This window comes from Manacus vitellinus, unplaced genomic scaffold, assembly GCF_001715985.3.
Source record: "Manacus vitellinus isolate BGI_N305 unplaced genomic scaffold, ASM171598v3 scaffold_17_pilon, whole genome shotgun sequence".
Classification (NCBI taxonomy): Eukaryota; Metazoa; Chordata; class Aves; order Passeriformes; family Pipridae; genus Manacus; species Manacus vitellinus.
The window spans coordinates 8487365-8514354 of record NW_021939256.1 but is presented as its reverse complement, the minus strand read 5'-3'; the positions used below and the strand labels follow the sequence as shown (position 1 = coordinate 8514354).

General features: G+C 36.8%; 1 protein-coding gene across 4 annotated transcripts in view; it reads right to left on the bottom strand.

The window, feature by feature from the left end:
* The window catches only part of GALNT1 (polypeptide N-acetylgalactosaminyltransferase 1), an 88756-nt gene that overhangs the window by 9217 nt on the left and 52549 nt on the right, over positions 1-26990 (bottom strand). For all 4 annotated transcript variants that reach the window (XM_018070074.2, XM_018070073.2, XM_018070076.2 and 1 more), the window contains 5 exons: positions 14682-14848; positions 8648-8855; positions 7004-7174; positions 5507-5624; positions 4394-4574 (listed from right to left, as the gene is read on the bottom strand). In XM_018070074.2, coding sequence (XP_017925563.1) covers positions 4394-4574; positions 5507-5624; positions 7004-7174; positions 8648-8855; positions 14682-14848 — 845 coding nt within the window. The remainder of the gene's footprint in view (positions 1-4393; positions 4575-5506; positions 5625-7003; positions 7175-8647; positions 8856-14681; positions 14849-26990) is intronic.

Here is a 26990-nt window from a genome sequence, read left to right as displayed (position 1 = left end):
TGCCCAAGTTCAATGTGTGGCAATATATTTATGCTAAACTGCTTTCGAAAAAAACCAACAACGCATGATGTTTTCATCATGATTATAAATTGCTCAATCATTTTAAAAAGCACAGTATGGAAACTGTTTCATCTAAATCTAGTCTTCTGATAAAAATCATATAACTTGTTTTTATTTAGTATTATGAAACTTGAGAAGCAATAATAATTTAAATCCAATTTGAATAGCTACATTCTTTGCATTCTCAATTAATGCTGATAAGGAATAGTAGCTGAATACAAAACCACATGGAATCACTCGGTATGGACTTTGAACATGGGCTTAGCTACACTGCAAGATGTGGACTCAGTTCCTTTTCTGTCCTCCCTATCAACCATAAATAATGTTATCCATTTCAGTCTGTACATACTGAACCATGGCTTACTGTGGTTGGCTAGAGACTAGTGCACACAGTGATTAGATATGAGGCCTGCTGATCCAGTTTTCATGATAACATACCTATGTCTCTGTATAGATGACTCTTGCTCAGGTAATTCCATAATGCTGTCTTTTCAGGCCTTCTGTATGCCCACTTAGCCCCTGGGCAACAGAAGATGGTTTATGGGGAAACTTTTGGTCAACAATAAAATTAATGTCCATAAAAGCTAGACAAGGCTCTACCCAAGCTCACTGGAGCTGCTTTTGGGGATGTCTTCAGCTCACCAGCTGGGATTCAAGAGGCTGCTGAATGACAAGGATGAACACTGGACAAGGAATAGGGGGGTGTATGTAGGGGTTGGAACCCAGACTCACATGTAGCATGGCAAAACCACAGAGTCTGAAAGTATCCATGCTTCACCTTTAGATTAGGCATATCAACAAATTCTACAACTGTCAGTTTTTATCATTAATTAGCTAGGAGAAGGTTAAGGGTAGGTAGCTGGGGCAAGCCAGCCTAATGCCTTGCAGCTGCTGCTGCAGAAAGGGGCAGCTTTCCCTTGCTCAGCTTCAGATTCCTACAGTATCCTCTATGATGACACTCGTGCTAACTTAACCCATGGGCAGCCAGCCCATAGAACAAATAATCCTAGCAAGTTCAGCAAGTCATAGAATCAGTTGATGCAGACGAACGATCAGAAAATGACGGGAGGTGAAGCCCTAGTGCCTGCCAAACCAGGACACCTGCCGTGGAAAGCAAGCTGCTCTCCCCACAGTAAGCTGTGAGATTGACATCACCATCTCGTGAATCCTCAACTTGGACAACCCAGTCCTAATATTTTAGCCTGGAGAAAGTGATGAAAGACCAGCACTAGAAATAAAGAAGTGGCAGAGTCCACAGAACAGAACGACTGGAGCTAAGAATCTGACTATTCACCTGCACATGCTGGATTTGTTTTCTGGAAGCCAAAGAGGAAATAGTCTGGGAAACAGGGTCCTGCTGTAACACATGATTGCAAGTAAAACTATCGGCTAATGAGAAAGGACTGCAGCTAGAGCAATTACTGCCAGGGAGAATAGCTGTTGGTGCAATGAGACAGGCTTGATTTTGGCTGAGCACAGCTGCAGCAACACGTGCCTGCCCAACCTCCAGCTGTACCTAGACACTCCTAAGCAGAGAGATGGCTTCTAAAATGCATGCAAGCTTAAAACAGACAAGTATCAGTTTCTACTAGGCTATACTTATAAATGAAGAAAAGGATTACTGGCTTACTTTTCAAGAGGGCAGCTTTGCATTTAACTACATTACATCAATAGTAAAAAGTCTCTTGAGTTCCTATCATTCAAGCAGCAAGCCTTTTTATTCCAGACAACACAGATTACATGAAATGGGAAAGCTACTTGAGAATCTTAGGTTTGCTTTCCTGGATGAATCCCTCTGTGATTCACTATCTTAGGAGAACAGAAGAGAGAGTATATAAAGGAAGAAACAAGTGTCTTGTTAGCTAGGCTCAATGATGCTCGTCAGTATATTATCTCATTCAAAATCCAATTTTCTCACCCATATCAACTAATGAGAAAAAACCTGGGTGTTCAAAGGATTGCCTGTTTTTGTTGCTCATCTGCACTCAGGCTTGCAAACCAGCATCAGCTTAAGAATCCTCACTTTGGTCCTTGCAAGAACATGTGACGCTGTCACAGTAATATTGAAAGCACACGTCGTACTAGCAAACAGTTTCACAGGCTGCACACAGTACTCTGCCTGAGGATTACTAAGCCAGCATTCTGCAAGAACTATACATCTAAAGTTCTATGTTAGAAGGATATCTGGAAAAGCAGAGTATGGCTAAATGAGGTAAGGTAGCAGAGATTAACTGACTTCCTAAACAACTAATGGCCACAGAGACTTACTGAAACTTTTACTGATGCTATTTGTTGTCAATGGGTAAAATCAGGGTCTGCAACACCCAGCTAAGATTGGAGATAACAGAATAACAAGAATAAGGTGTTTGTGAACTTCCTAAAATAGTAATTCTTGTTAGTTTATATATACTGGTTCTCGCAACTTACATGGATTTGGGGGGTGAGAGGCACGAGTGGCACTGAGTACATTTGTGTGTTCATTCTCTGAACAATAGGTATTCATCATAGCTAAAGAATGACCCACAGTACTAACCATTCTCCTCACAGCCCCAGGCAACAAACCACTTTCAGAATAACCCATCTTATTCAGATACTATATGATCCTATTCTTGAAACACTTGGAAATTCTAGCATTAACTTTCAGTGCACTGTCAATACGGATATGGGTACACAAATGAGATCATGTGACAGTCAGCAGGTGCAGATGCTCTAAGAGAAGCCTGGCACGAAGACATCCCTATCCAACAATCATTCAGGCTGCTAGCATATGAACTATGCAGACATGTATCTCTTGAAAGGAAAGAAAATATACAGTGCAGTTACAGATAATGGCTTAAGTTACTTCCATCATTTCAGAATTTTTACTGTCTTTAGACAATGCATGCATATTCTACAATACTGCAAAGTTACGGAAGTCCTATCAAAAAAATCAATCCTATAAAATTAAAACAGTATAACTCCTCTTGTAGATTATGCTTACCACATGAAATGGAAGGACTACAGAGATTATATATAAAGTAACAGAGCCGTGTCATGGCTTATCACTAATTTACATTTTTTTAAGAATTAGGTTATTTTTGGAGTTAGTTGTTCCAGCTATTTTGTACATTTTAAAATCTAGTTTGACCTGGATACATAAAGCAATCTTAAACAAAAATGATGGTACCTATTCACATACAACTTTCCTGAATAACTATACAGGTCATGTTTGAATTCATAATGTTGCATTAATTACAAAACAGAGCAGTAATCATAAGATGTTACCTTGCGATTTCACCTCAAAAGCTTTGAGTAGTAGCAAGATATTTTTAATTATAAATCTTACACAGTCTCATTTGAGTAATTCTTTTAATACAAAAACTCACCCTAAATCCAGTCAGTTGCTCTCACAAGCATTCTTAAACCCCATAATCTCAAATTTGACACTCCTCAGACTCATAATACATTGTATTACAGCTTTCAAATTTCAATACTAATGCAAGTTTAATACACAACTCACAAGGAAATACTGGCTTTAAAGAAATCTCTTTGGAAAAGCAGATGTGGCATACAGAACTACCACTTAGTATTTAAAGTCAAATGTCTCTGATGTCTTAAGTATTTAGAAAGGTTGTCTGTTGCCATCCAAAGTTTGTTTGTTGTTTTATACAACGACAAAAATATCCTGTAGTAGAAAGTAATAATTCAATATTTCATAGGCTTTCTTTCTTTTCCTGATATTTTTTTCAGAAAGTTTCAAGTTCATAGGAAATTTGCTCTCATATTTTATATCCTCTTGTTTTGTTAAAATCGACTTTAAGAAACATAATAAATATCATCAAGTATATTGGCTACTTGTCCCCATCCTCTTGATAGTGAAGTGCAAATTCTACCAGGACAGAAGATGTTAACTTTTGCCACTCCTGGTAATGGGTTTCACTTAAATCACATCTGATCTATTCAACCTGGAATGTCTACAACACAGAAGCCAGAGGCAAAATTTCAGCATATTATGATATGTATTTGGATGGTCAGTTTTCAGCACTACAGTTGAGTTTTTCGACGTTCCACTGAACTTTAATTCTATTGCACAGGAAGCTCATTCATAAATCATGATGTTTAAAAAAAAGAAAAAAACGACAATAAAACCAAACAAACAAACCAAACCTTCAGGGCACATCTCTGCCTAACAAAACTATTTTTTAATTAAGATCTTCCTTTTTGTACATCTTATGTGAGTTCTGTCTTAAGAACTTCAAAGTAATAACATTTTTATATAAATAGCTCATGTTATTTCCCAGTAGTAACATTTTAATTCTTAATAAGTATTTCTCATAACCAAAGACCTGCTTACCTGGGGAAATGATATAAAAAAAGTTTTTGAATTCATCCATCCAGACTTCTGCAAGGCGCCTGTTATTTTTGTTGATTATCTGCCCTGTACCTCCTGGAAAAGTGTACGGTGTTGCTTTTCTGAATACATGGCCAACATGTGAACAAGTCACAATTTCCAAAGTGCCACCACACTGCCAGATCTGGAAGTGATAGAACAATTATTCCATAGTTACAAACTGTCAAAAAAAAAGTTTAAAAATATTTAGCACGTGTTTCTGTTCAAGTTGGGAAAACAACATTAGTTGTGGTCTAGAAAAAATACATACTTCATAGAAGAGAACTGCACATTTTTTCCTGCTCAACAGCTAAAGATACACACAAGCCTAAGCAAGGCAGCATAAGTAAGTATTTCAGCCCTCACAGCAATGACGCATCAGCAAGAGGTTACTTTAGAGAACTGGGCGAGCTGACCGCAAAGGAAGGAAAAGGCTCGTATGAATCACAGGAACTAACAGGTGTCCAAAAAAGTACATTACAAAATAGAATCTCCATGCAAAAGAACGCATACACTTCTCATGGAAAGTTTCTGAAAATATTTTCAGTTTTGTTTTGGACCTTGAAAAATGGCAGATTCAGAAAGCTGAAGTACTTCAGAAGTTTCTCCCTATATACTCTGAGCTGATAAGTAAAGTGAAAGGGAAATGGTGCTATATGGCAGGAACAAAAATGAAAACAACAGTGATTAGGTCCACATTACAACGAACACATGCAATCATTAAGTCATTAAGGAGCAAGAAGAGCAGGTTTGTAACAGAGGTGCTCACATTTCATTGACACACTAAACTGCACTGATGAATCACCATTAACTGAAGCTCCCCCCCTAGCTTTTCTAACTGAACTCCTTTTAACACACACACACATTTATTCTTCAGAATGATCATCTCAGTGTTTTAATCACAAAGCTCTACCATGTATTTTTCACTGACAGATAAAATCATTGCTTATCTCCACTGGAGGGAAGGGAAGTGCTAACTGCAGCAGAAGAGGACACTGATGCAGGCAGCAGATCTGTATTTTACAGAACTCAACATGCACTGTCCTGAGTAACAAAACACTGCAGAGTTTTACCTACCCTGAAGGAAATTTCTAAGTTTTCTCCACCCCAAATATCCATTCCAGCATCATACGTTCCAATTTCCTGAAAGTAATCTCTATCTATTGAAAAAAGACCTCCTGCCATTGTAGGTGTCCTAGGGGAGGGAAAAAAAAAGTGCACCAGTCACTATGAAAACATATACTTAAATACATTTCACATTTACACTTACAAAATACATGTTTATTTCCCGAGTTCCTAACATATTACTTCTCTGTAAGCTTCCATTCAAACTCAGTTATCATTGAGGTACTTGCTAGCTCAAAATTTTCCAGAGATGGAACTAGTGACAGTTGTCCTTATATTCCCACTTCAGACTGGAGTCCGGATAGAGAAACAGCCCCTAGAAAGCTGCTGTCATTCCTGAAAAAGACTTCTGCCTCCACTGCTGGTAACTCACAAAGGAAACCAGTTTCACACAGGAAAATCATAATTCTGGCTACTGTACTTGAAAAAGTTATGGGAGACTATGAAGTGGCCTGCTTGCTTTCACTATTACTGCTTCATACAAGAAAATTGTACAGTCAGGGCTACATCCAGATTTTCCTTTCAAATTTGTTACTGGTAGAAAAAAATAAAACAGTGCTAGTAGTTTCTCAGAGCTTTAGAAACATCTCTCAAATTTCATCTTTTTTAGACAACAAATATACAGTAAGTAAATTATATGTTAGGCTGATGACATAACTTTGTAGTTCAATTATTTACACTTTTAGCTTAAATGATTTTATATTATTAGCTATTTTCCTGTAACATTTTTGTTTTTTTCTGAAAGATACATAATATACAAGCTAGGTCACAATCTAACTAAAAATTTATATGTCTTTTCCCCCTCCTAAAAAGGAAACTGGGGGAGGGGAGTAGTACAATTAGCTATATCCTGAGAAGACCTCTCAATTTCTTGATTTAAAGACAAACAAACCAGTAAAGGCCATATCTTCAGCTTTATGGGAAGTAAATATGGTCCACTTTTCAAAACAGCAAGGGTAGAAAAATGTATGTTTGCAACTGTTAAAAGGTACGCATTACACACAGGTTATCTTTACCTTTGTCATAAACCTACATGACATGCAAGTATAAATGAATGCATATACACAAATATAAACACACACATGCCAAAAATTAATGTATCTTTTCAAAATACTATTTACTTTGTTAGAATAAAAGGTTCAATTAAAAAATAAAAATAAGCTTCGTTAAAACCTGTGCATCATTATAAAAACTAGCTATAAGCTAGTAATTCTGCAGTAATTAACATGCAACTTAGAAATACTTTCAAAGTCACAAGTTGATTGCTTCTTTTATTGCTACCAAAAACTAGCGACAATCAATCCATGTAAAAACTTTTATATTGTTCCTTCAACCAGACAAAAAAGATGCTACAATGCTTAACTAAGTACAATAACCTCAAGTACTTAGTTACAAGTTTAATCTAGAAAGGATATGAAAATCTTAACCAATTGAATAATTTCTTGTTACCTAACAGGAAGGGTTCGATCCCCTTTCCGTCGATCCATCTCTCTCTGAGGAACAGGGTACCAACGAAAATTCAACTTCCAGTTGAACCCACCATAGGTCATGTCAGAACCTGCCATATATTCGAAGGTGTCATCACTGATTACATCAATGATGGGACACACTACTGTCCGCCTAGGAAAAGGGAAGAACCACATCCTATTAATTAAAGTGTCAAAAAAGATGGTTTGTCGTTTTGTTGTTGGTTTGGTTTTCGGTTTTTTATTAAATATTGTTTTTAACGCATATGGTTTAAATTTTCATTTACCATCTCTTAACAACCGTACTCAATAAATAATTACCAGGAAACATTCTCACATTCTGTCTTGTTAATTAGAGTTAATTCATATACAGGAAAATGTGTTTTTCTGATACAATTTTGGCAATGTCAGATCTTTTTTTAATTGTATTTGCATCATTATCAGCAATAAATATTCATTCCTCTTCAGATGGAATTATTGATCCCAGCTTTCTCATTGCTTCATAGTGATTGGGCAGAAAACAAGAGGTTCTTTTTTCTAGTTGCGTGGTCACAGTAACTTGAATGTTTTGAAATTAAAACTTGGACATTAACTCTGGGGAAGTATTCTTATGCACCCTCAGGACTAAGAAATGATAGTCATTGCTAACAAAGTATAACTACTGCATCAAAGTTGACAGAAAGTGGCCTCTCAAGGGAAGTTCTGTAAAAAAATTCTGGGGTTGGTTGCAACTGAATTTAAAGGACTTAAGTTTGAGGCATTTGCACAAATTGTAACAACATATATATATTTTAGTCTCACAGAAAGTGTATTAATGATAATTTAAAGTTTAGTACTTTGTCTTAGCACAGTGTTGAACAAAAATTCTTCATTACTTGTAGCTTATTCATCCTGTAACACTATATTTTGTAACATCAAATTTTAAGTGATTTTTACCTATAACCATAGGGACTAAATAGAGATCTGAACACCATACTTAATAGCTATTCTATTTAATATGCTGTCTTTTAACAGACTAGTGTGCAACTACAGCTACTGCTCGGATATAAGATTGTTTTATAAAGCAGACCATTCTCTCACTGTTCCCCTCAATACAATTTCTATCACACAATCATGGGAGTAGATGAACATGATTTCAGTAATTATTCTATCTGTAAAAAATACATCCCAGAAGACCAAGACACAGCAGATATTTCCACAATCAAAACCATTATGAAATAAAGAAATTGCAACGAGAACCTGAAAACAGTAAACCTGACAGTTCTTGCTCACACTGTTGGTGTTAAATGAGATCAGGGCTCCATTTCTTCTTCAAAAATATCTACCCAAATTCATGAAAGAATGGGCCAGGCTGCAGACTGACCTCAAATTCCCTTACTTTCTCAACTCCATTCATGCTCAGGATTCCTGCTATTTAACACATTACTCCATGCATTCCAATACAGACTTCACTTGAAACAGTGTTTTACTTTTAAAGAAGTTTACCTGTATTAGCCTTTTATCCTTACACCAATGAGAATTTATTCAGCCCTTCAGAAAGTAGACTGCTTGTAGACTATTTTGTAATACTTGGAAGATTTCTTAACAACTGAAAAAACCCAACATGGGTGAATAGATAGATAATTACCTGTCAGCTTTGATCCTTGCCAGCAGAGGTTCAAGCCAGCCTACTGTACATTCACAATGAGCATCTAGGAAGGTGATGACCTGGCCTTTAGAAGCAGCAGCCCCCTTTAATCTTGCTCTAATCAATCCAGAACGCTGTTCCATTCGAATCACATGAACAGGTACTTTTAATTTTTTCACATAACTCTCCAGAGGTCTTTTTAAGAAGTCTGCAAAGAATGATCAAAACCATGAAAACTGTCAGTTATGTATTTTTTTTTATCACAAAGAGACTTGAATTAAGAGACATTTCCTCATTTCTTTTCTACTGTTTTCCTGCTTTCTCAGCTAGTTTCCTCTGCTGCTTATTCTACACTTCCCAATATGCCCTTCCACATTTCCAAGTGCTTCACTTGATAGCACAGAAAGTTCTTTCTCCTCTTTATTTCTTCATTATGTAAAACACAACAATGAAGAGAAGGTAGAATGCTTATAAAAAATCCAGTTGGGATAGGCAAGTTTTTACAATGGAAAAGATGTGACTCTTATATTCAAAAACACATGCATAAGTGCTCTTGGACATAATGCTTCTCTACCAAGAAAATACAGAAATGATTTGACTAGCTGAACATAATTAATTGCTTCCTAAGTTACAGTAATGTAACTTACAGGTAATTTCTTTATCGGGAGTTTAAAACATGATCAAAATAATTCTTGAACTATGCTTTCTCTAGGGTTTTCTGGCTCACATTTTTTCTACGAAATTATCACTATAACATCTAAAAAACGCTCCTAGAATCAGCTATACATAAATCAATATCTGTAACACCAACAAATCTCAATTTAGCTGAGGAACAAATTATTCAGAATAGAACAGTCATAACTGACTGCCATACACCTAGAGACTCAAAATTACTTGCATTGCAAAGACCTATTGTGCTATGATGAACGTCAAAGGAAGAATAAACAGTTGAGGGAGAATGCAATTGACAGTCACAGAAACAGACTTCTGCAATACTTTGCAGATTTCAAATCTGTATAAAAGGCAAAGTCGTCTTATACAACAGCTACGGAATATATTAGGTTATACACTCAAAGCACACAGGAGTTGTACTACAACAGTGCAAAGCATAAGGCACTTTTAAGTACCTCATACAAGAATAAGTGTGGCACTGGAGGAGGGGAAAAAAACACGGTATGAACTCTTAGTGGCTGTTTTGTAAATCTCAAGAGGCAGGGCTGACCTGAGGGTGATTACCACTCCTTACCACTGCTTCGGATGAATGAGTCCCAATTGCCTCCTAATTTTTTTTCTGTGCATTGTTGGACTGTCACTAAAACCCACAGAAATAAGTTCTGACACATCTTGAAAGCTGAACTGTGCTAAAAGTGCATAAGAGGTTGATACATCTTAAATATTTGTTTCCAGAGAAACTCAAAGCAAGTTAGTTCTTATTTTGCATATTAACAGAGACTCAAATGTAAAAATGTTTATTAGTACAAACCAAGTGTACATGTCTGAACATTTTGCAGGGCTTATGGGGTTGAGCACAGAGATCATTTAGCTGACCGAGTCTGTAGCATCTCTTTACATTGTAGCTTTCCAAAGCCACTAATTTAAAAGAACTAGTATCATGGTAATGTTGTATAGGGCTTCCATGACATACACAAAGAGAGTGTGCAGCATTTCTCTCTATGCTAACCATATGATGAGCAAGTCACACAAATCAACATGTTTCTCTGCAGATTTCAGGTGTAGTACTGACAAGCCTTTAAAGTAGTTCTAACCACATAAAAGCTGAATGAATGAATTTGGGCTATGACAATGCTTCTTGAATGTAGTTACATTAACATAATGGTAAAATTCTGAAAGGAGGAAGAGAGAAAGATTTCAATAATACAATGGCAGCCAGTCAAGAACTACTATAAAACACAAATTTACATTACAGAAAGTCATGGTCAATATTGCATACAAAAATCTTAAGTCCTACCTTCATCTTCCCTGTAAAGTATTTAAAATTTCAATTTATCAAGTACTTTTCAACTTTCTCTGCTCTCAGAAACAATCACAGATGTGTGCAGTGTTTTTGCTATGGAGGGAATAAGGTTAAGAACAGCCTGTCTCCCACATTTAACCATGTCCATATGAACTACCACTTTGTTCAAAACTTCAGAAGGGACTATTCCCAGAAACAAAGCAACGTGACAGACCTTCAGTAACCATGCCCTTAAAATATTACTATAATTTCAGAAAAATAAGCAAAAAGATAGAGCTTGATGTCTCATCCCTACAAAAGCATGATAAATAAAACTCAGGATTCAAGATTTCTGAAGTTCCTCTGCTACCAGCAATTAAGGTTAAATGCTCAAATCTAAACAGCTATTTTCCCTCCAGAACACCCTCTCTAAAAGCAATAAACATCCCTCACAAATTTCTCCCTTTTCTTCCAGTAGTAGAAGTCTAGCTTTTTGGATTAATCATACATCCAGAAACCAGTAACAGTTTCTTGTAAGGTAAGACCTTTTTTCCTCTTAAAGAAAAAAGTAAGTATTTGACTAGTCTTTTAGTGTATGTAATACATTTTGGCCTAGAAGAAAAGAAACATCAGGATCAAGCTGTAGAATTATTTTCTATGCAAGCTTCTTGTAATGGTTTTATTTATACTAAATTCTATTTTAATTTATACTAAATTCTATATTAAACACTGAAATGAGAAGTTCTATGCATTACACAGGCAGTTGCCTATGAGTGACCCAGGATGACAACTGAGTATTTTTTAGCATTGCTTCATACACTTCCAACAGAGTGAGGTTTGATAATATTAAAAAAACCCACACATATAAACATACACATGATACTTCTATGTGGAAACAATAATAATTCATGTATTTTCAAAGGTATAACTGTAACTCTTTGTGGTAGATATTCTTTTCAACCTTTTTCTCTATCAAAAGGGTGCATAATTTTACCTAGGACTACAGATAGTTTCAAGAGCAGTAGCAGAAAGAATGTCAAAAAAAGCAAATATATTCAGTTCAAGTCAAGTAAGTGTGTTAGTTGAAAAATACCTTGCCAATTCTATTACCGAGTCACCTTGATATGAATATAAATGAAAAATTTAGTTTCAGACTTTTTTTTATTAAACTACAGTAAAAAACAGATTTATCACAGTTTTTTAAGAAGAGCAAATATTTTTATAAGATGTTATTGGCAGGAATTTAGCTGTGGTTACATTGCTTTGATCTGTATCTGTATCACTAACTTCTGTGGATGTAGTCTATCCTAATGCAATCTGCCTACCACATTTGGTTATTCAGCGCTGACCTAGTTTTAAGTACTGGCTAATCCTGATTTCTCCTGTCAACTTTTTTTAAATAGTTACCAAAGATCAATATTTAAAAACTAAAGTTGCAATCCTGATCAGTAACTAGAGAACAATGATACAGATGTCTTGTTTCTCCAAAGCTTTTCAGTGTAAATAAATGTGTGATATTATGCAAATTCATTCTTCTAAGAGCATGACACTAACAGGTACAAAGTGTGCTTCAGGCAGACTGAATGCTTAATTTATTCCAATTAAAATTACTCTGATGCTAGAATTCAATATACACACTCAGGCTGAACACTGTCTTTTTCTGGAAAAGTACGCTGTTTTAATTCAACACAAACAGAATGCTTAAGTAGCATATGTAAACCCTTCAAATTTTCAGGCATCATACCCGTCTGTTTTGTTTAATCTAAAAGCATGCTTGACGGAACCATAACAAGTTTTTGGAAAACAAAACAAAAAACCACCCTTTTCAGTAATTGTTGAAAATAATGACAAATAAAAGATGCCTAAGTGATCTGAAATGAAGATCACAGGCTTCAAAATGAAGTATTGGAACAGGTTCAATAACCACCAAAACCTAGGAAATACTCTATCTTTCAGCCCGGAACTAAGTTTCTTTGTTTTTATTACCTAACCCAGAAACAGAAAATTTATCTAGACAAAGCCACATGCTTTTTCAAATGGACTATAATTTTATGATTCATAGTGAGGACGTCTATTGCTATGCTAAAATTGATTTTTTTCTAAAACAAAAATTGAAGAGGCAAAACATAAGTAATATTATTCATTACTCTAATATTAGCTTGGTCTTTATTTCTAGGTCATACAGAAAGCTGACCTGTCACAAATAATAATTAACACTGATTTTAAGTAGTGCCAAGGACTGTTTTGATAAATGAAATATGGAATTTTTATATAAAGGTTGACAAACTACAAAAAAATCAGGGGATATAATTATAAATTACCCACAAGTAAAAAAAAAAAATGTGATGCTGTGCCTTTCTAAAAGCAAAAGTTGATCATACGTCTCATCTAATCCTGAACATATTTACGTGGCAGCCCTGCACTTTGCATGGGCATTTTTCTTCTGCTGCCTGAATGTAATTGTATTTAAGGCCTCTGTCTTTTCTTCCAAATTACACTGAAATTGGCTGAAGCAGTTAAAGTCAGTATCAGTAAAAAAGGAAAAGCAAAAGCATGTGAGAGTGCCCAAGAGAGGAAAGGAATACAGTCAAGCGCAAACACAACCTGAGTGCATGAGCTGTGCTTCCTTAGGAAAACAGACTGGTCAGAGGCTGATCAGAGTGAGCTGATAGGATCTTTAGTCCACTCAGCTGCTCCACAAGTGGCTTTACTCTAGATCCACATAGTATGGAACAGGTCAGTTAACATGCAAGGCATCATACACACACGTAACCTGAAGAAGTAAATCATTATACCTTCTATCAGGTTAGAGAGGAAGTGCAAAAATCCACTTCTAATGCTCTTCAGCTAGAAAACCTTCTGTTATTCATTCTAATGGTTCCTAAGTATCTATCCTAAAACCTCCTGCTAGCCACTATAATCCATGTACCATTGTGCTGCTTAGACCATATGATCTGAAATCCAGTGTCTCTCTTCATGCATGCAGATCTCGGGCATATCTTGCTCTTTGGACAACAGTCAGACATCTTACTGTGAAGTTGCAATTACCATAAGCAGCAAAATATGAGTTTTGTATCACTGGAGTCAGAACCATCAGGCAGAAGTGTCAGCATGTTGAGTGCAAACCACTTTCATGCCTAACAGATGGGAATTCCTTTTGATACAGATAATAACCTACAATTGGTGACTATCAAGACTTTTTACTAGTGTCCTACTAGCCATTAGTCCTAGTAGAAAACTTTCAAAATAGAAATACAGAAAAAGGGGTGATTCAATATAAAAATACAGAAATGTTTTAGATGAAAAAAACTGTAATACCCTTTCATGTCCATTTACAAAACAAGAAAAAAAAAATCCAAGTTATACTTTATAACCCATAACACCAAGAAAGATTAAGCAAAGAACAAGCCAAATATCAAACAAAATGAAATTTTTAGTGTTGTCTAGCATATTATTTTTATTTCTAATATACTGTAATTTAAAAATACTATGAAGAGTATAATCTAAATAATATTACATTTTAAGAAAAAAAATCAGCTCAAGTTTTGCCTATTACACATGGCAAGTTCCATTCTGTAGCATGAAGCTTTCATCTGGAGCACTATTATCAAGAAATGGAACCTCTAACAGCATAGAAACTCAATTTTCACTTCCCATGAACTGAATAATCAAAATTAATTCCTCTGAATGCCAAGCCTAATGGTGGTAGTGATAGTAAATTCAGATATGTGTAACAAACAGTTGCCTTTGCTATTATTCACCAGGTGATTCTACTACTAAATGCCCTCAAGCTTTATAAATGTGCTAAAATTCTAAAAGCAAAACATGAAAGCTATAATAGGATAAACCTGCTAGCAAACACAAGCTCTACACTGTCGACAGAAAAGTAAACAGACAGATAAACTTACACTGGCTTTCAGTGCAGAATGATCCATCTGTATTTCAAAATGGGTGTTGCTCCCTTTGCCTTCCCCTGCCCCAGCAAATGTGTTTTGCTGAGGAGGGCTAAGCCTACATAAAGTCAGCGTCAATTTTTGAAATAAAAAGAGCAGCAAGCTAAAGAACCAACATCATCTTTACCTCTTTCACTGGCATCATCGACAAGGACGATTTCTTCCAGCATGTGTCGTGGTGACCGGTTTATCACACTGTGAACAGTTCGTAGAAGTGTGCTCCAAGCTTCATTGTGAAAAACAATGACGACACTTGTTGTGGGAAGGTTGTCTGCATACACCTTCGTTTTACACCTACAAATAAAAATAAAGCATGCATTTGCGAAGGTCAAGCCTTCAGTTAGAGCTGCAAGTCTGAGGTTTATCTCTGAGTATTAATATTAGCATTCCTCTATGCATCAACTGTATGCAAAGTATGGCAAAGGAGCAAACAGTGCACAGATTCATATCTTTACCTATCAACCACCATGACTTCCATGCGTGCATCTACGTATTCCAACCTACCACTCCAAAAGAAGAACATAAAATTCAATAACCAATTCTAGAAATCAAACAGAAATCCATACTACTAACAGAGTATTGTAGCACTGAATCTGATGAGAAACTTGTTTAAACATGTCTTAAAATGGCTTTTGGTGGTCTCTTTGTAAACACGTGTTTCTTCTTCCCAACACCCCCCCCAGTAACTGTTATCTCCCATGCAGGAATGTCCTGGGAAGATGTCCTAAGGTGTTTCATTGGACCTTGTTAACCCCTTCCTGTGATTGGGTGTTCCTGTAAGCCCCTTGAGACTTCCAATTGGTTACTCTGGGAATCCTCCTAAACCCTATAAATGTAACATCCCCAGCAATAAACACCCTCTTGCCTCCTCTCCACGCTCGGTGTGCTGTCTCTGTGCCTGCCATGGGGCCACCTGCATGGGGGGAAGGGGGGGGTACCTCTCCCCTCCAGGCTCAGGACCTGAAACCCCTGAAGAAATCCCTGGAGTTCCCTTTCCCCATCCCTCAAGACGTCGGAATGGTTCTTCAGATGGAGATGGAACTAAAACTGGGCTCCCCCACGTCGTGGGTGGGGAAAGGGATCCAGAGAGTATGGTAACAGATGATTTATTTCTGCTACCCGTTTTGTGTAGTATGTTCAGATACACTAATCCAAGCCCCTCCTTTAGGCCTGCATTTCCTCAGAGGGCAAAGGGGAAACTCTAGTAACTGTAACTGGGACAGAAGGGGAATGAAGAGACACAAGATAAAAAATGGCAAATTTAAACTAGGAAGTAAATGTAATAAAGGTATATAATGAACTAAACTAAATGACTAAAAGAGGTAAAGAATTCTGGATACAGCTGATGTTTGGAAAAAGCTGAGACTAAACACATACTACCTACAGTACCAGTGAGTTAAGTATATTTCATAATTTAATGTGATTATATTACATAAAAAGCAGAGTTTTCCCACTTCATTGTATAAATGTTTAAGTGCTATAAAGATTCATCAGATTAAAAGAGAATTATGCTCACATGCCAAAGTTAGCATGGAAGACCATAGGTCTAGCTCTGCTAACAGTATATACACGGCATTGATACAATCTATGACATACACTCCAAGTAATTCCACATTCAGCCAACATTTTTACATTCTACAATGATATTTTTTAAAACAAGAGATATTTTCAGTATCTTCTACGAAAATCAATACACTGTACACAAAGTACTGATCACAGTTCTGAAAAAAGGCAATTCTGTTCTAAAAAGATAACCACGCAAATTTAAGTGTTCCCTGCACAGATCTGTTCCTCCTGCACATTCAAAATCACACACAATTACTTACACAAGATTTGACAGTACTAAATCTTTTAAGAATCAAAGTTAAAGAGATATATATGCATATCTCAAACACAAGGAAAAACATTGAAGCAGAAAAAGAAATATATTCAGTGGAGCTGCATTCCAACAAAAAAGCTTTTATTAGATCTCAAATTTTTTACTCAGGTCACTGTAATGTAACCTGATCCAAATGCTACTAAAATACATTAACAAGTATTCATGACTATCATCCTAACATCAAGCACAGTCCCAGCGCTTGAGCAGTACACGGTGCATATCCTCTACCCTAAACATACAAAAACAATACTGAAGGATCAGCCTGCTGATACAGGATCGTGGTGTCAGCATCCAATACCATGCCAACCAGTGAAAGTCAGCCAGAACTAGGCTCCCAACATGAATATTTTATTTGCTGGATAACTTGGCTAGCCAGAGCTCTTCTCAGAGAGAGCAGCTCTCACAGCACATTGGCATTTCAGCTCTGAGGTGGTGACAAAAGCCCAGTGTGCACAGATATCTCAGAAGAGATCAGTAAGCCTGGGTACAAACAAAGAATGTCTGCAAGAGCTTCTGTGGAATCATTTTTCATTTCTAAGAATTGAAGCAGTAGGATCAGGCACTATCTGTCTTCAATATTATACTTACTTATTATACAACTATGGCCACATTTAATTATTTATCACAGTGAACTGAACATTATAAAATCTTTATGAAAATCTGCATATATCTCTGTGTTATCCCAATTTATTTTGCGTATAAAAAAAATTGCAAAGCATGCCAACTGAAAAAGTTATTTCTTTGGTATCCTTTGAAAAATAGAATAGTTTTTCAAAAAAATGCTATCAATTTCAGATGAAAAATTCGATCACAAACCAAATAATTTTATCCCCATGTTTGCCACTTGTTCAGTCTATTTTGCTATTTTAAAAACAAGATGGTTTATTCCTTCTACTGCACTGCTCCCTAGACCAGAAAATAAGTGTGTCTGATTGTAGACCTCCAGCTACAATAGTAATACAAATCCACCAATTGTTCCTCTGCTTTTTGGAAGTATAGTTGTAAAAAAGTCAAGAGAAGCCTGTTAGCAGTTCTCTATAAAAAGCAGTAACAATGTGTCATTCACCAGGAATATCATGCTGGGGTAGCCACAGGATCCACTACCAAAGTATGAAATCTCTCATCTCCAGCCTTGCCTTTTATCATGGTTTTACAGAAGATTTTATTTCACTGAGCTCAAATTAATGAACTGTTAAAAATGTCAGCCACATGATCAGGGACTACAGCGTTTATACACCATTACACTTTCTGAAGTATAAATATAGTACAACACTTGAGATCTGTCTTTGAAGGGGAACTTTTTAGCACCAAGAGGAAGGTTTCCAAAATTTTTTGGGGACAACCCTGGCCCCTTGTAAGGCATTCCTATTGCCCCTCCTACAGAAGGTGAACATCCTCCTTGCCCATTCTCACCCCCAGAGATCAATGCTTTCTGGGGTAAGAATCTAAGAGTGACCATGGTCTGGTACTTGGGTGCTGGCTGGGTTTAAACCATAACACTTGTTTACCAAGATGTAAAAGGCTGCCATGCATAACACAAGGATGTTTCATAACAAAACTGGCTTGACATTTTCGAATGCTCTTCTTAATAAAGTGTTTGGTATGAAATTATTCTGGAAAGATTCACTGATGCAGGCAGGATAAATGAAAGAATTAAGAGTATGAAATCTGGGTTTTAATACTCCTTTTACTTGTCTCTCTGCATATACCTTTTAGCTATATTTGTACAAATTGTTGTGAATACACACAAATAAAACCTCTTGTTTTTAATTTTGAAAGCACTGATAACTCCTTCCGCTCTGGAATATATCGCTGCAGAACATAAGACAAATAAAATAGAACACTTGATGCCTGTGATTAGACATTAGCATTCTATGTAAACCTCATGTTTTATTCTTATTAACAAACATTTAAATTAAGAATCCCTTTTGTCTTTCATTTGTAAACAAATTATCCCAGAAAGGGAGTACTATAGAATTTAAAATAAAGCATTAGCTTCAACCAACAGTTATGCAATGTTAGAGGCAGAATATAACCATGAGGGGTATGACACATAGGCTATGAATTAAGGACAATTTGAATTTTAATGACCTACTAATATATTATGTTCCTTTTGTTGAATCACGCCTCAAACAGTTTTAAAATTGAGTGCATAATATTAGGAAGGCATACCATCTCTGGTAATTTAATGAAGACTCCAAACAGCAGATGAGAATATCCACATGGAATACATCATCCTTTCCTTAATCTACAGCATTCACCATGAAAACTCTCAGCTAATGTGACTCCATTTATTATTTAGATTGTGGAAACTCCCCCAAAATGTCAGACATTTTAAATACAAGCAGAGACTTACTGTCCTATTACCTAAAGACACAGAAAAAGAATAGACCAGATTGTTAAAATACGATCAAGACAAAAATCCTAATCAGTCTACATTTCTTGATGTACACATTACCATGCTCAAAACAATTATGTTCTTAATTTCATAGCAAGTCTCTATCTCATGCACTGAAATCCCCCTTTTCAAGCTGCATTAGCCTTGTATTATTCCCCAGTATTTGATTTCTTGCTTTCATGTAATTAGGAAATTGTGCTGGTTTTGGCTGGAGTAGAGTTAATTTCTCCACAGTAGATAATAAGGGGCCATGTTTTGAATTTGTGATGAAAACAACATCGACAATTCAAGGATGTTTCCATCCCTGCTGAGCACTGCTTACACAGAGTCAAGAACTTTTCTGTTACTCACCTTACCCCACCAGCCAGGAGGCTGAGGGTGCACAAGAAGCTAGGAAGGGACACAGCTGGGACAGGTGACCCCAGATGACCCGAAGAACATTCCATACCATATGCCGTCATACTCAGTATATACAGATGGGGGGAGAAGAAGGAAAGCAGGGAGATATTCAGAGTGATGGCATTTACCTTCCAAAGTCATTGTGACATGTGATAGAGCTCTGCTTTCCTGAGGATGGCTGAACACCTGCCTGCCCATGGGAAGCACTGAATGAATTCCCTGTTTTGCTTTGCTTGTGTGCGTGGCTTTTGCTTTCCTGATTAAACTGTCTATCTCAATATACAAATTTTCACTTTTACCCTTCCAATTCTCTCCCCAGCCCACTGTGGGGGGAGTGAGCAAGTGGCTGCATGAGGTTTAGTTGCTGGTTGGGGTCAAACCACAGCAGAAATAAAGTGGAAAATTACATAGGAAATAAAATTTAAATTGTCAAAGATTTTTAATGTTCCACCAAAATTAGATCTGAGAAAAAATAATTAAGTGTAGAAGCTAGACTTCTCAAAGTTGTTTTATGAAGAAGCCACAGGACTATAAAGACCCTCTCTGAGCTCTGTAAGGTGTTCCTATACATTCTTCACAGAATTTCATCGTTTTACAATTTTGCATCATATATTTAGAATATTGAGTACTGCATTCTGCTCTGGGGCCTCCAACGTAAGAAGGACATGCTCTTGTTAGAGAGAGTCCAGAGGAGGGCCACTAATATGATCAGAAGGCTGGAGTACTTCTCCTACGAAGAAAGTCAGAGAGAGCTGGGATTGTTCAGTCTGGAGAAGAAAAGTGTCTGGAAAGACCTTATAGCAACTCCCACTACCTAAAGGGGGTACAAGAAAGCTGGAGAGGGACTTTTTACAAAGTGCTGCAGTGATAGAACAAGGGAGAACAGCTTTAAATTGAGAGAGTAGGCTTAGATTGGATATTAGGAAGAAATTCTTTACAGTGAGGGTGGTAAGGCAGTGGAACAGGTTGTCCAGAGAAGTTGTGGATATGCCCTCACTGGAAGTGTTCAAGGCCAGACTGGATGGGGTTTTGAGCAACCTGGTCTAGTGGAAGGTGTCCCTGCCTGTGGCAGGGGGGTTGGAACTAGAAGATCTTTAAGGTCCCTTCCAACCCAAACCATTCTATGATTCTATGAGAATAGCTTGGCCCAGTTCATTATAACTACATAGTTATTCCTATGTCCATATCTCCCCAAGACCACATGGCAGTGTAAAAGGTCAGAATCCTTCATAAATTGAAGTCAAGTTCAATGGACTAAAAGCAAAAAAGGTAGACAGATCCAAACATATAACTGTATAACACTGCTAAAGGAGAAGTGATGGCAAAACAAATACATGTTGTTGTCCCTAACACCCTGTAGCCAGATTTCAAAATTTTAAACCCATTAAAAAAGTTTTTAAAATGAAAGGTTAAAAACAACTGTGAGTTCTGTTATGCTTCTCCATTATTGTGACTCTTTGTGAAGGTGTTAGTTGAGTCTTACATATAAGCTCTGCATGCTTTACATGATGACATTGAGAAAAAAAAAACTCAGAGAATTTTATTCAGTGGATTAAGTATAGCCACTTGAAAACTATCTGATGCTACTTCAAATGCACCTGAAGAGCCTCTGAATAAACTGCTTTCCTATTTTCTCTTTCAGCCCAGAGTACAAATAGTCCACAGGAGACATTACAAAAATAACCAGAAGAGACAACAAGTAAGGCAATTCTGTCCAAATAAAATTAAGTCATTAAATCTCAGAGTTTAATTGCTATTTCAGCACTATCTTGCATAGAAGGAAGACAACTTTTCATTTTGCACTTTCTACAAGACGACAACCATACACACTCAATCCTCCTCCACATCTGGCAGAACTGGAAGCCTCTCTTCCCTCATGTCAGTGAAGGAATGAGAAAAAAGACATACTTCACCACTGGAGGGACAGAAGAAATCTAGGTGATCACACAAGATCCTTCAATTGAACCCATCAGAAGGTGAAATTCTTCTAATACCTATCTGCTCTGCTCAGTGACTAACATGGAGGTCAATAAAGCTTACCCACTCTAGCCATCGGCACACACAAGATGCAGACACGCCAGGAACTCGGGACATCACCCTTCACTATCCTCATGTCACCTCTTTCTTTACTGTTGGTTCTTTGACAAATGCCCCAAATGTTACCTTAAAAAAACGCAGCCATCTTATTACAGAATATCACTTGGCATTTTATCACTATTATGAAATTGTATTCACGGATCAATTTACTTAGAAACTATCCCGAAAACCCAAGATTGAGTGCTACATGTTTAATATTGTAAAACCTTAAAAGACAAATATTTACATTCTTAGCAATGATCTGTTTGCACACCCTTCAGTCATGTTAAATCATTTCTGAAAGTAAAAAAAAAAACCAGGATTTAATATTCGCATAACTCTTAAATACTTTTGCTTCATCAACCAAAAAATGTCACACCCCAAACAAAGCTACAAACAGCGTAGAGGTCTTGTAGGAAATCAGTTATATGCTACCATAATGTTTATGCAGCAAACACAATGAGGAAAATCTCATTCACTGAGACAGATCACGAAATAAATTGTAGGTCATTTTCTAGAAAGATGAGGTCACAATTATATCCTGCATTAGAAATAAATGCTGAATTTCTAAATACTACAGGACAAATCTCTATCCCTTCTGATACTGCCAACATGTTATTCTCCACAGAGGAGAAATCAGAACAAGTTAACATAGGAACATTTTTTTTTGAATATGGGTTTTTCGAAACAAGGCCACTCATGCCTAACTAATCATGAAAATTAATAGACTCAGACACTACCTGAGCCATGATTTGCTATAACTGATATCAATTTTATTCCCAGATTCCACCAGCCTTTCAAAGAAACAAGTCATGAGCAATAATTTATTGTGGCTCAAAAACATTAACAGCAGTAAAATATGTATGCAATCCTTGTTTTCTAGACCAATGCATGCAGCCCAAAGCGCTCTGATAAAGGACAGAGATGTGATGAAAGTAAAAGTGTCTCCTGTGCACTAAGTAGCTCAGTTAGGAAATTCCAGTGGGGCTCAGATTGGTGCTCATGACATTGGATCATGACAACACAGTGCCAATGCGTTTTTGAAAGCTGTACTAGCAACAGATTGAGGCGGGAAGGGGAGTATCTTTAGTTATCTTACAAATTTAGTACAATCTTTTATCCTGAATACTACAAACAACAGTTAAAAATAAAAACTGCAGTTATAAATAAACTGCATCTTAAAACTTAAATTTGACAATGACACATAGGAATAATCCAAGTCTTCCTGAAAATCAGGTTAGAGCTGAAGTTTTGAGGAAATACTACACAGCACAGCCCCTGTAATAAATCTATTTAATATTACAGAGGCAGTACAAGCAGCATACACTTCAGTATTAAAATATATTGAGAGTCTCTGGAAAGTAAGCATCCTTTGACTTGAAAATACACATTTATTGTCCTTTGAGGTTATTAAAGTTAATTCCTGATCGATAGAAAACAAAATCAGAAAATCTGAACTCCTCTCATGAAACCTCACGTTTAATTACTGATATCTGATGAATATCACTGCAGTGCCATAAAATGTCAGTATTTCATTGCTTACCTGTTCATATGCCTGAAGTTATAGCCCGCAATAAAGTTAATGTAACAAAGCTGAGGCACAGCTATGCCCAACAAAAAACCTCCTCTCCACTTAAATCATGGGTGAAACCAGTTTTGAAATAAGAGTCTGAGAGCCACCCTGAAGCTGCTGAGACTGACCTACATTTCCATCAGAGGAGAATGCCCTGTAGTAGGGTGGCAGAAAAAGTGTCAAAACACTACAGTACAAATCACGAGGACTCAAGTCAAGGGGTGTGTTTCTGGTAAACACTAACTCAGTCTTTCCTGGATATAAGCAGCAGCCTCCTAATATCATTTAAACAAGGGTGTTAATAAATCTGCTTCCTATGTAAATTTTAAGAATGCTCCAAGCTCCCAAACTGAAGACAATCAAGTTGGATAAAGATCTGATTTTCATACAGAAGCAAAACAGCTATAGGGATTAAAAGTAGTACTTCTGAGAAAGATGGAATCACTGGCTGTTTTTACAGGTCAAACCACGTTTCACTACAGACTTTGCATACAACCACAGCTTTAACTTGCAGCAGCACAAAGAGAAAGCACTGCAGATAAGGTTGCAACAAAACTTCACACTACCCTGAAGCTGCTTCTTCCAATCAAATCAGAATAATTCAGTTTAGAAAGAGGTCTTCATCTCTACAATTCATATCACAACTCCAATTAATTTTTCTGAACAGGTGCCTTGAATGCAGGCAAATCCCTTATTCTTATTTAAATATTTCAGTGCAGTCTGCTTCATTTCTGCCTTCAATAGTATTACATAATTTACCTGACATCAAGAGTATGAAACTTTCCTTTCTTCTGATCTCAAAGATTTGGATATAAGAAAGGTCGCATTATCTCATGAATCAAGTAGAAATCTTCTTTAAACCCTGAAAACAAAATCCAAAATGGTTCTTAAAACCATTGTGGTTACAGAATTCAAGCAGAACTTCACAAAAATAATAATAACTGCAATTGACTATTTCCTTATCCTGAAAGCGATCACAGGAAAGTATCTCTTGACAGAAGCAAAACCAGTTCTGTCCTCAGAGACTGTAACTGAACCTTAAGATCTCTAGACAAAATATTTTCCATACCTGACCCATCAATTTGAATAAAGTTCAGGACATGGTGGAGCATAACTAAGAGGATTGTCAAGTGTTTGTGCATATATACACATGTGTGTATGCAGCATTAAAAAAGAAAAAAGAAAAAAAAGAAAAAAATACAGTTTACAGGAAGCAAGCTGATTTTTAGAGTGACTTTTTTCCCCCTCTAAGCTTTCTCCAGGAAAAAGAGTTACAGGCAATTTCTTCCAGCTAATTCACTAAATCAACGTGACCAAGAACAATTCCAAACGTTGATTCTACAGGGGGCCAGTAACAAGCTATATGCACCACAAAAGCCAGATGAAAGAAACATTCCTGCTTGAAAGGACAGTAAAGTCTTTAATACCTCACATGCTTTCAGACTTCCATGACATTGCTGAAAGTTACATTCCTGGCGATCAGGTCAGCAGATTTTCTTTATAGATGACACATTAATTAAGAGCCTGGATTTCTAGCATGTATCAAAATGTTAAATGAACTCCTAAAGTCTTCCACCACCTATGTTGACAACTTGGTCTTTTTTTATTATCTTTACATCACTAATACCTGAGCTAAATGAATACCAAAAGTTCAAAAAGCATATCACAATTTATGGGGTTTTTAAATCCCCATGGCCTTATGGGGTTTTAATACACAGGTTCTGTAGGAAAGCTTTTTTTCCACCATATTGCACCTAATCTGGTGTGACTGTGGGCTGCTGCCAAAAGCAACAAACCCATGTTTCACCACTGCAGTTTTGTCCCATCCCCTTCTTTGCACCAGATCTGGTAGTCATACAACTCCTATGTGTGTTGCTTCAGTTTGCTGAATCAACAAAATATACTTTTTTCCCCTTTTTGGTGTCAGTGAATGTCAAGGCCACACAATCATTAGATAACTATCAACAGAAGCAGTGAGAAACTTGTTTTGTCTGCAGTCCACGTTTATACCAGATTATATGTAGTATAAAACTACTCCCTTAGCTATTCTCCTGAATTGAAATAACTAAAAGCAAAGCGAGCACACCTCCATAAGCCTCATATAGAAGCAAATACCTCGAGAGCTGTTATTCTAAAAAATCCGTGAAATGTCACATTTGAGTTCCAAAAGCACAGTCTTGCCTGTGTGCCTTTACTAGTTTTACTATGAATAGATCTACTCAAAATATTTTCTTCACACAGGGATTGTGTTAATTTTATGAACCCGTTATATTCTGATTCAACTGTAGTATCCTAAAGTATACAGCAAATAAATTTGTTTTGAGAAATCCAAATTCCCGCGTACTCTCACGTGCATATTTCATACTTAAAATCAACATTACATTTTTAAAGCACAGATATGAAAACCTGATTGTGGTCTCATAACAGAAAAGCATCATATTGTATCATCCAATTAACAGTGCCTAAATCTAAATTCTCTTCTTTCTAATCAAAGAGATGACAGAAATAGTTAGAATTACTATTCTACTAGACTTAATCAGAGAGAAGCCCAGCATAATTGCTATAAACTCCACAACATACATGTAACTCAGAAGAATGGCTTTTAACCCAGAAAACTGCCTACTTCCTCCCGGTTGTGAACGTAAGCTTGGCAGCAGGAACTGAGCAGGGTAGTTTGATTCAGAAAAAAAGCCTTCAATAATAACAAACTGAAAACATTAACGTACTAGTTACACTTGAAGGTCTCAGAGATCTGCACTCTGTTTTTTCCTTTAAGTGGCTGAAGTCATAGTTTGTATGGATTTAGACCCAGTTCACTCAAATATGTAGGGCCATCTGGCTAAAAACTCTGATTATACCCTAACATGACTTATACCACTCAAAACACCACCACACCTACCTTCCTGAATACAGACAGTTTGAGAAAAGGTCAGTTAAAAGATCCCAAACTTTATGTAGAACTAACTGAGGTATAATAAGATGTCTGATTCTAGCAAAATTATACCAACTAAGGAAAAACGGCAAGGAAGATCTTTTATGCCAAATTTTATAGAACCTACAGCCTTAGAGAAAGGGTTGCTGAGGTGTCAGCAAGGAGAGTGGATACTTCTCCTTGCTTCAGGTCTGCTTAGGGAAGCCCATCCCCCTTCCAAGAAATCTCAACCTGCAAAATATGACACCCTCCTAGTGCTGCATCATAAGCTCCAGTGGGGACCAGAGCTTACATGAACAACATCATTCTGTTCCAGCTATGTCTCCACTGTTTCCAGCCTTGATTGCTTGTGCCTGAAAAAGAAAAGTGTTTTAAGAAGATCTTTGCTCATGTAAAAACCTCAGAATTTGATTTAAATCCTTACATTTTCACATGTAAAAACCTCAGAATTTGGTTTAAACTCTCACAACAGGAACACAAATGTCAACTTAAACGTTTTAGATATTACACAAATTATTCTGTAATGAATTCAGGCTGGAAAGCTCAGCCTTAGAACACTATACTCATTCTTCATTTTGCAAACTAGCTTCTAAAGTCACCTTCAACAAGTATTGAGAGCCAAACCAAGTCATACGACCTGTGCAAATTTCATGTTTTCAACCACCCTACTTTCCAGCCTGAATATCAGTCTAAGACACACAGGCACAGCTGAACATGCACTTTAGTCATTGACACCTATTTTATTCGTTGCCTCCCTCATCTTCAGCAAAATTAAGGCAAGACTCTAGTGTTCCTAATCATCCATCTTCTAGTCTCTGCTGTCATGTCAAACCCACAGCTGCATATTTTCCTGGCAACTGTGAATCAACTCTCACTTTGATGACTGATTCATGGACTAGAATAAGACATGCTTACAAGAATTATTCTATTAACAATTTAAAACCAATCTGGTATGCCCAGCTGCTTATTCTCCAGCAACAACTTTCCTCCAGAGGTTGTAGCCCTGTCTGTCATATTAGTTTGTTACAGTAACATGCCCTAGAGTCCAGATTCAGGGAAATATCCAGGCTAAAAAAATTACTTCTGGTTTGGCTTTTTCTGTTGAGCAAAACACATTCAGCTGGGATAATGGAAGAATAAGTAGAACAGTGTTTCTGGTTTCAGATACAAAGTGACTAG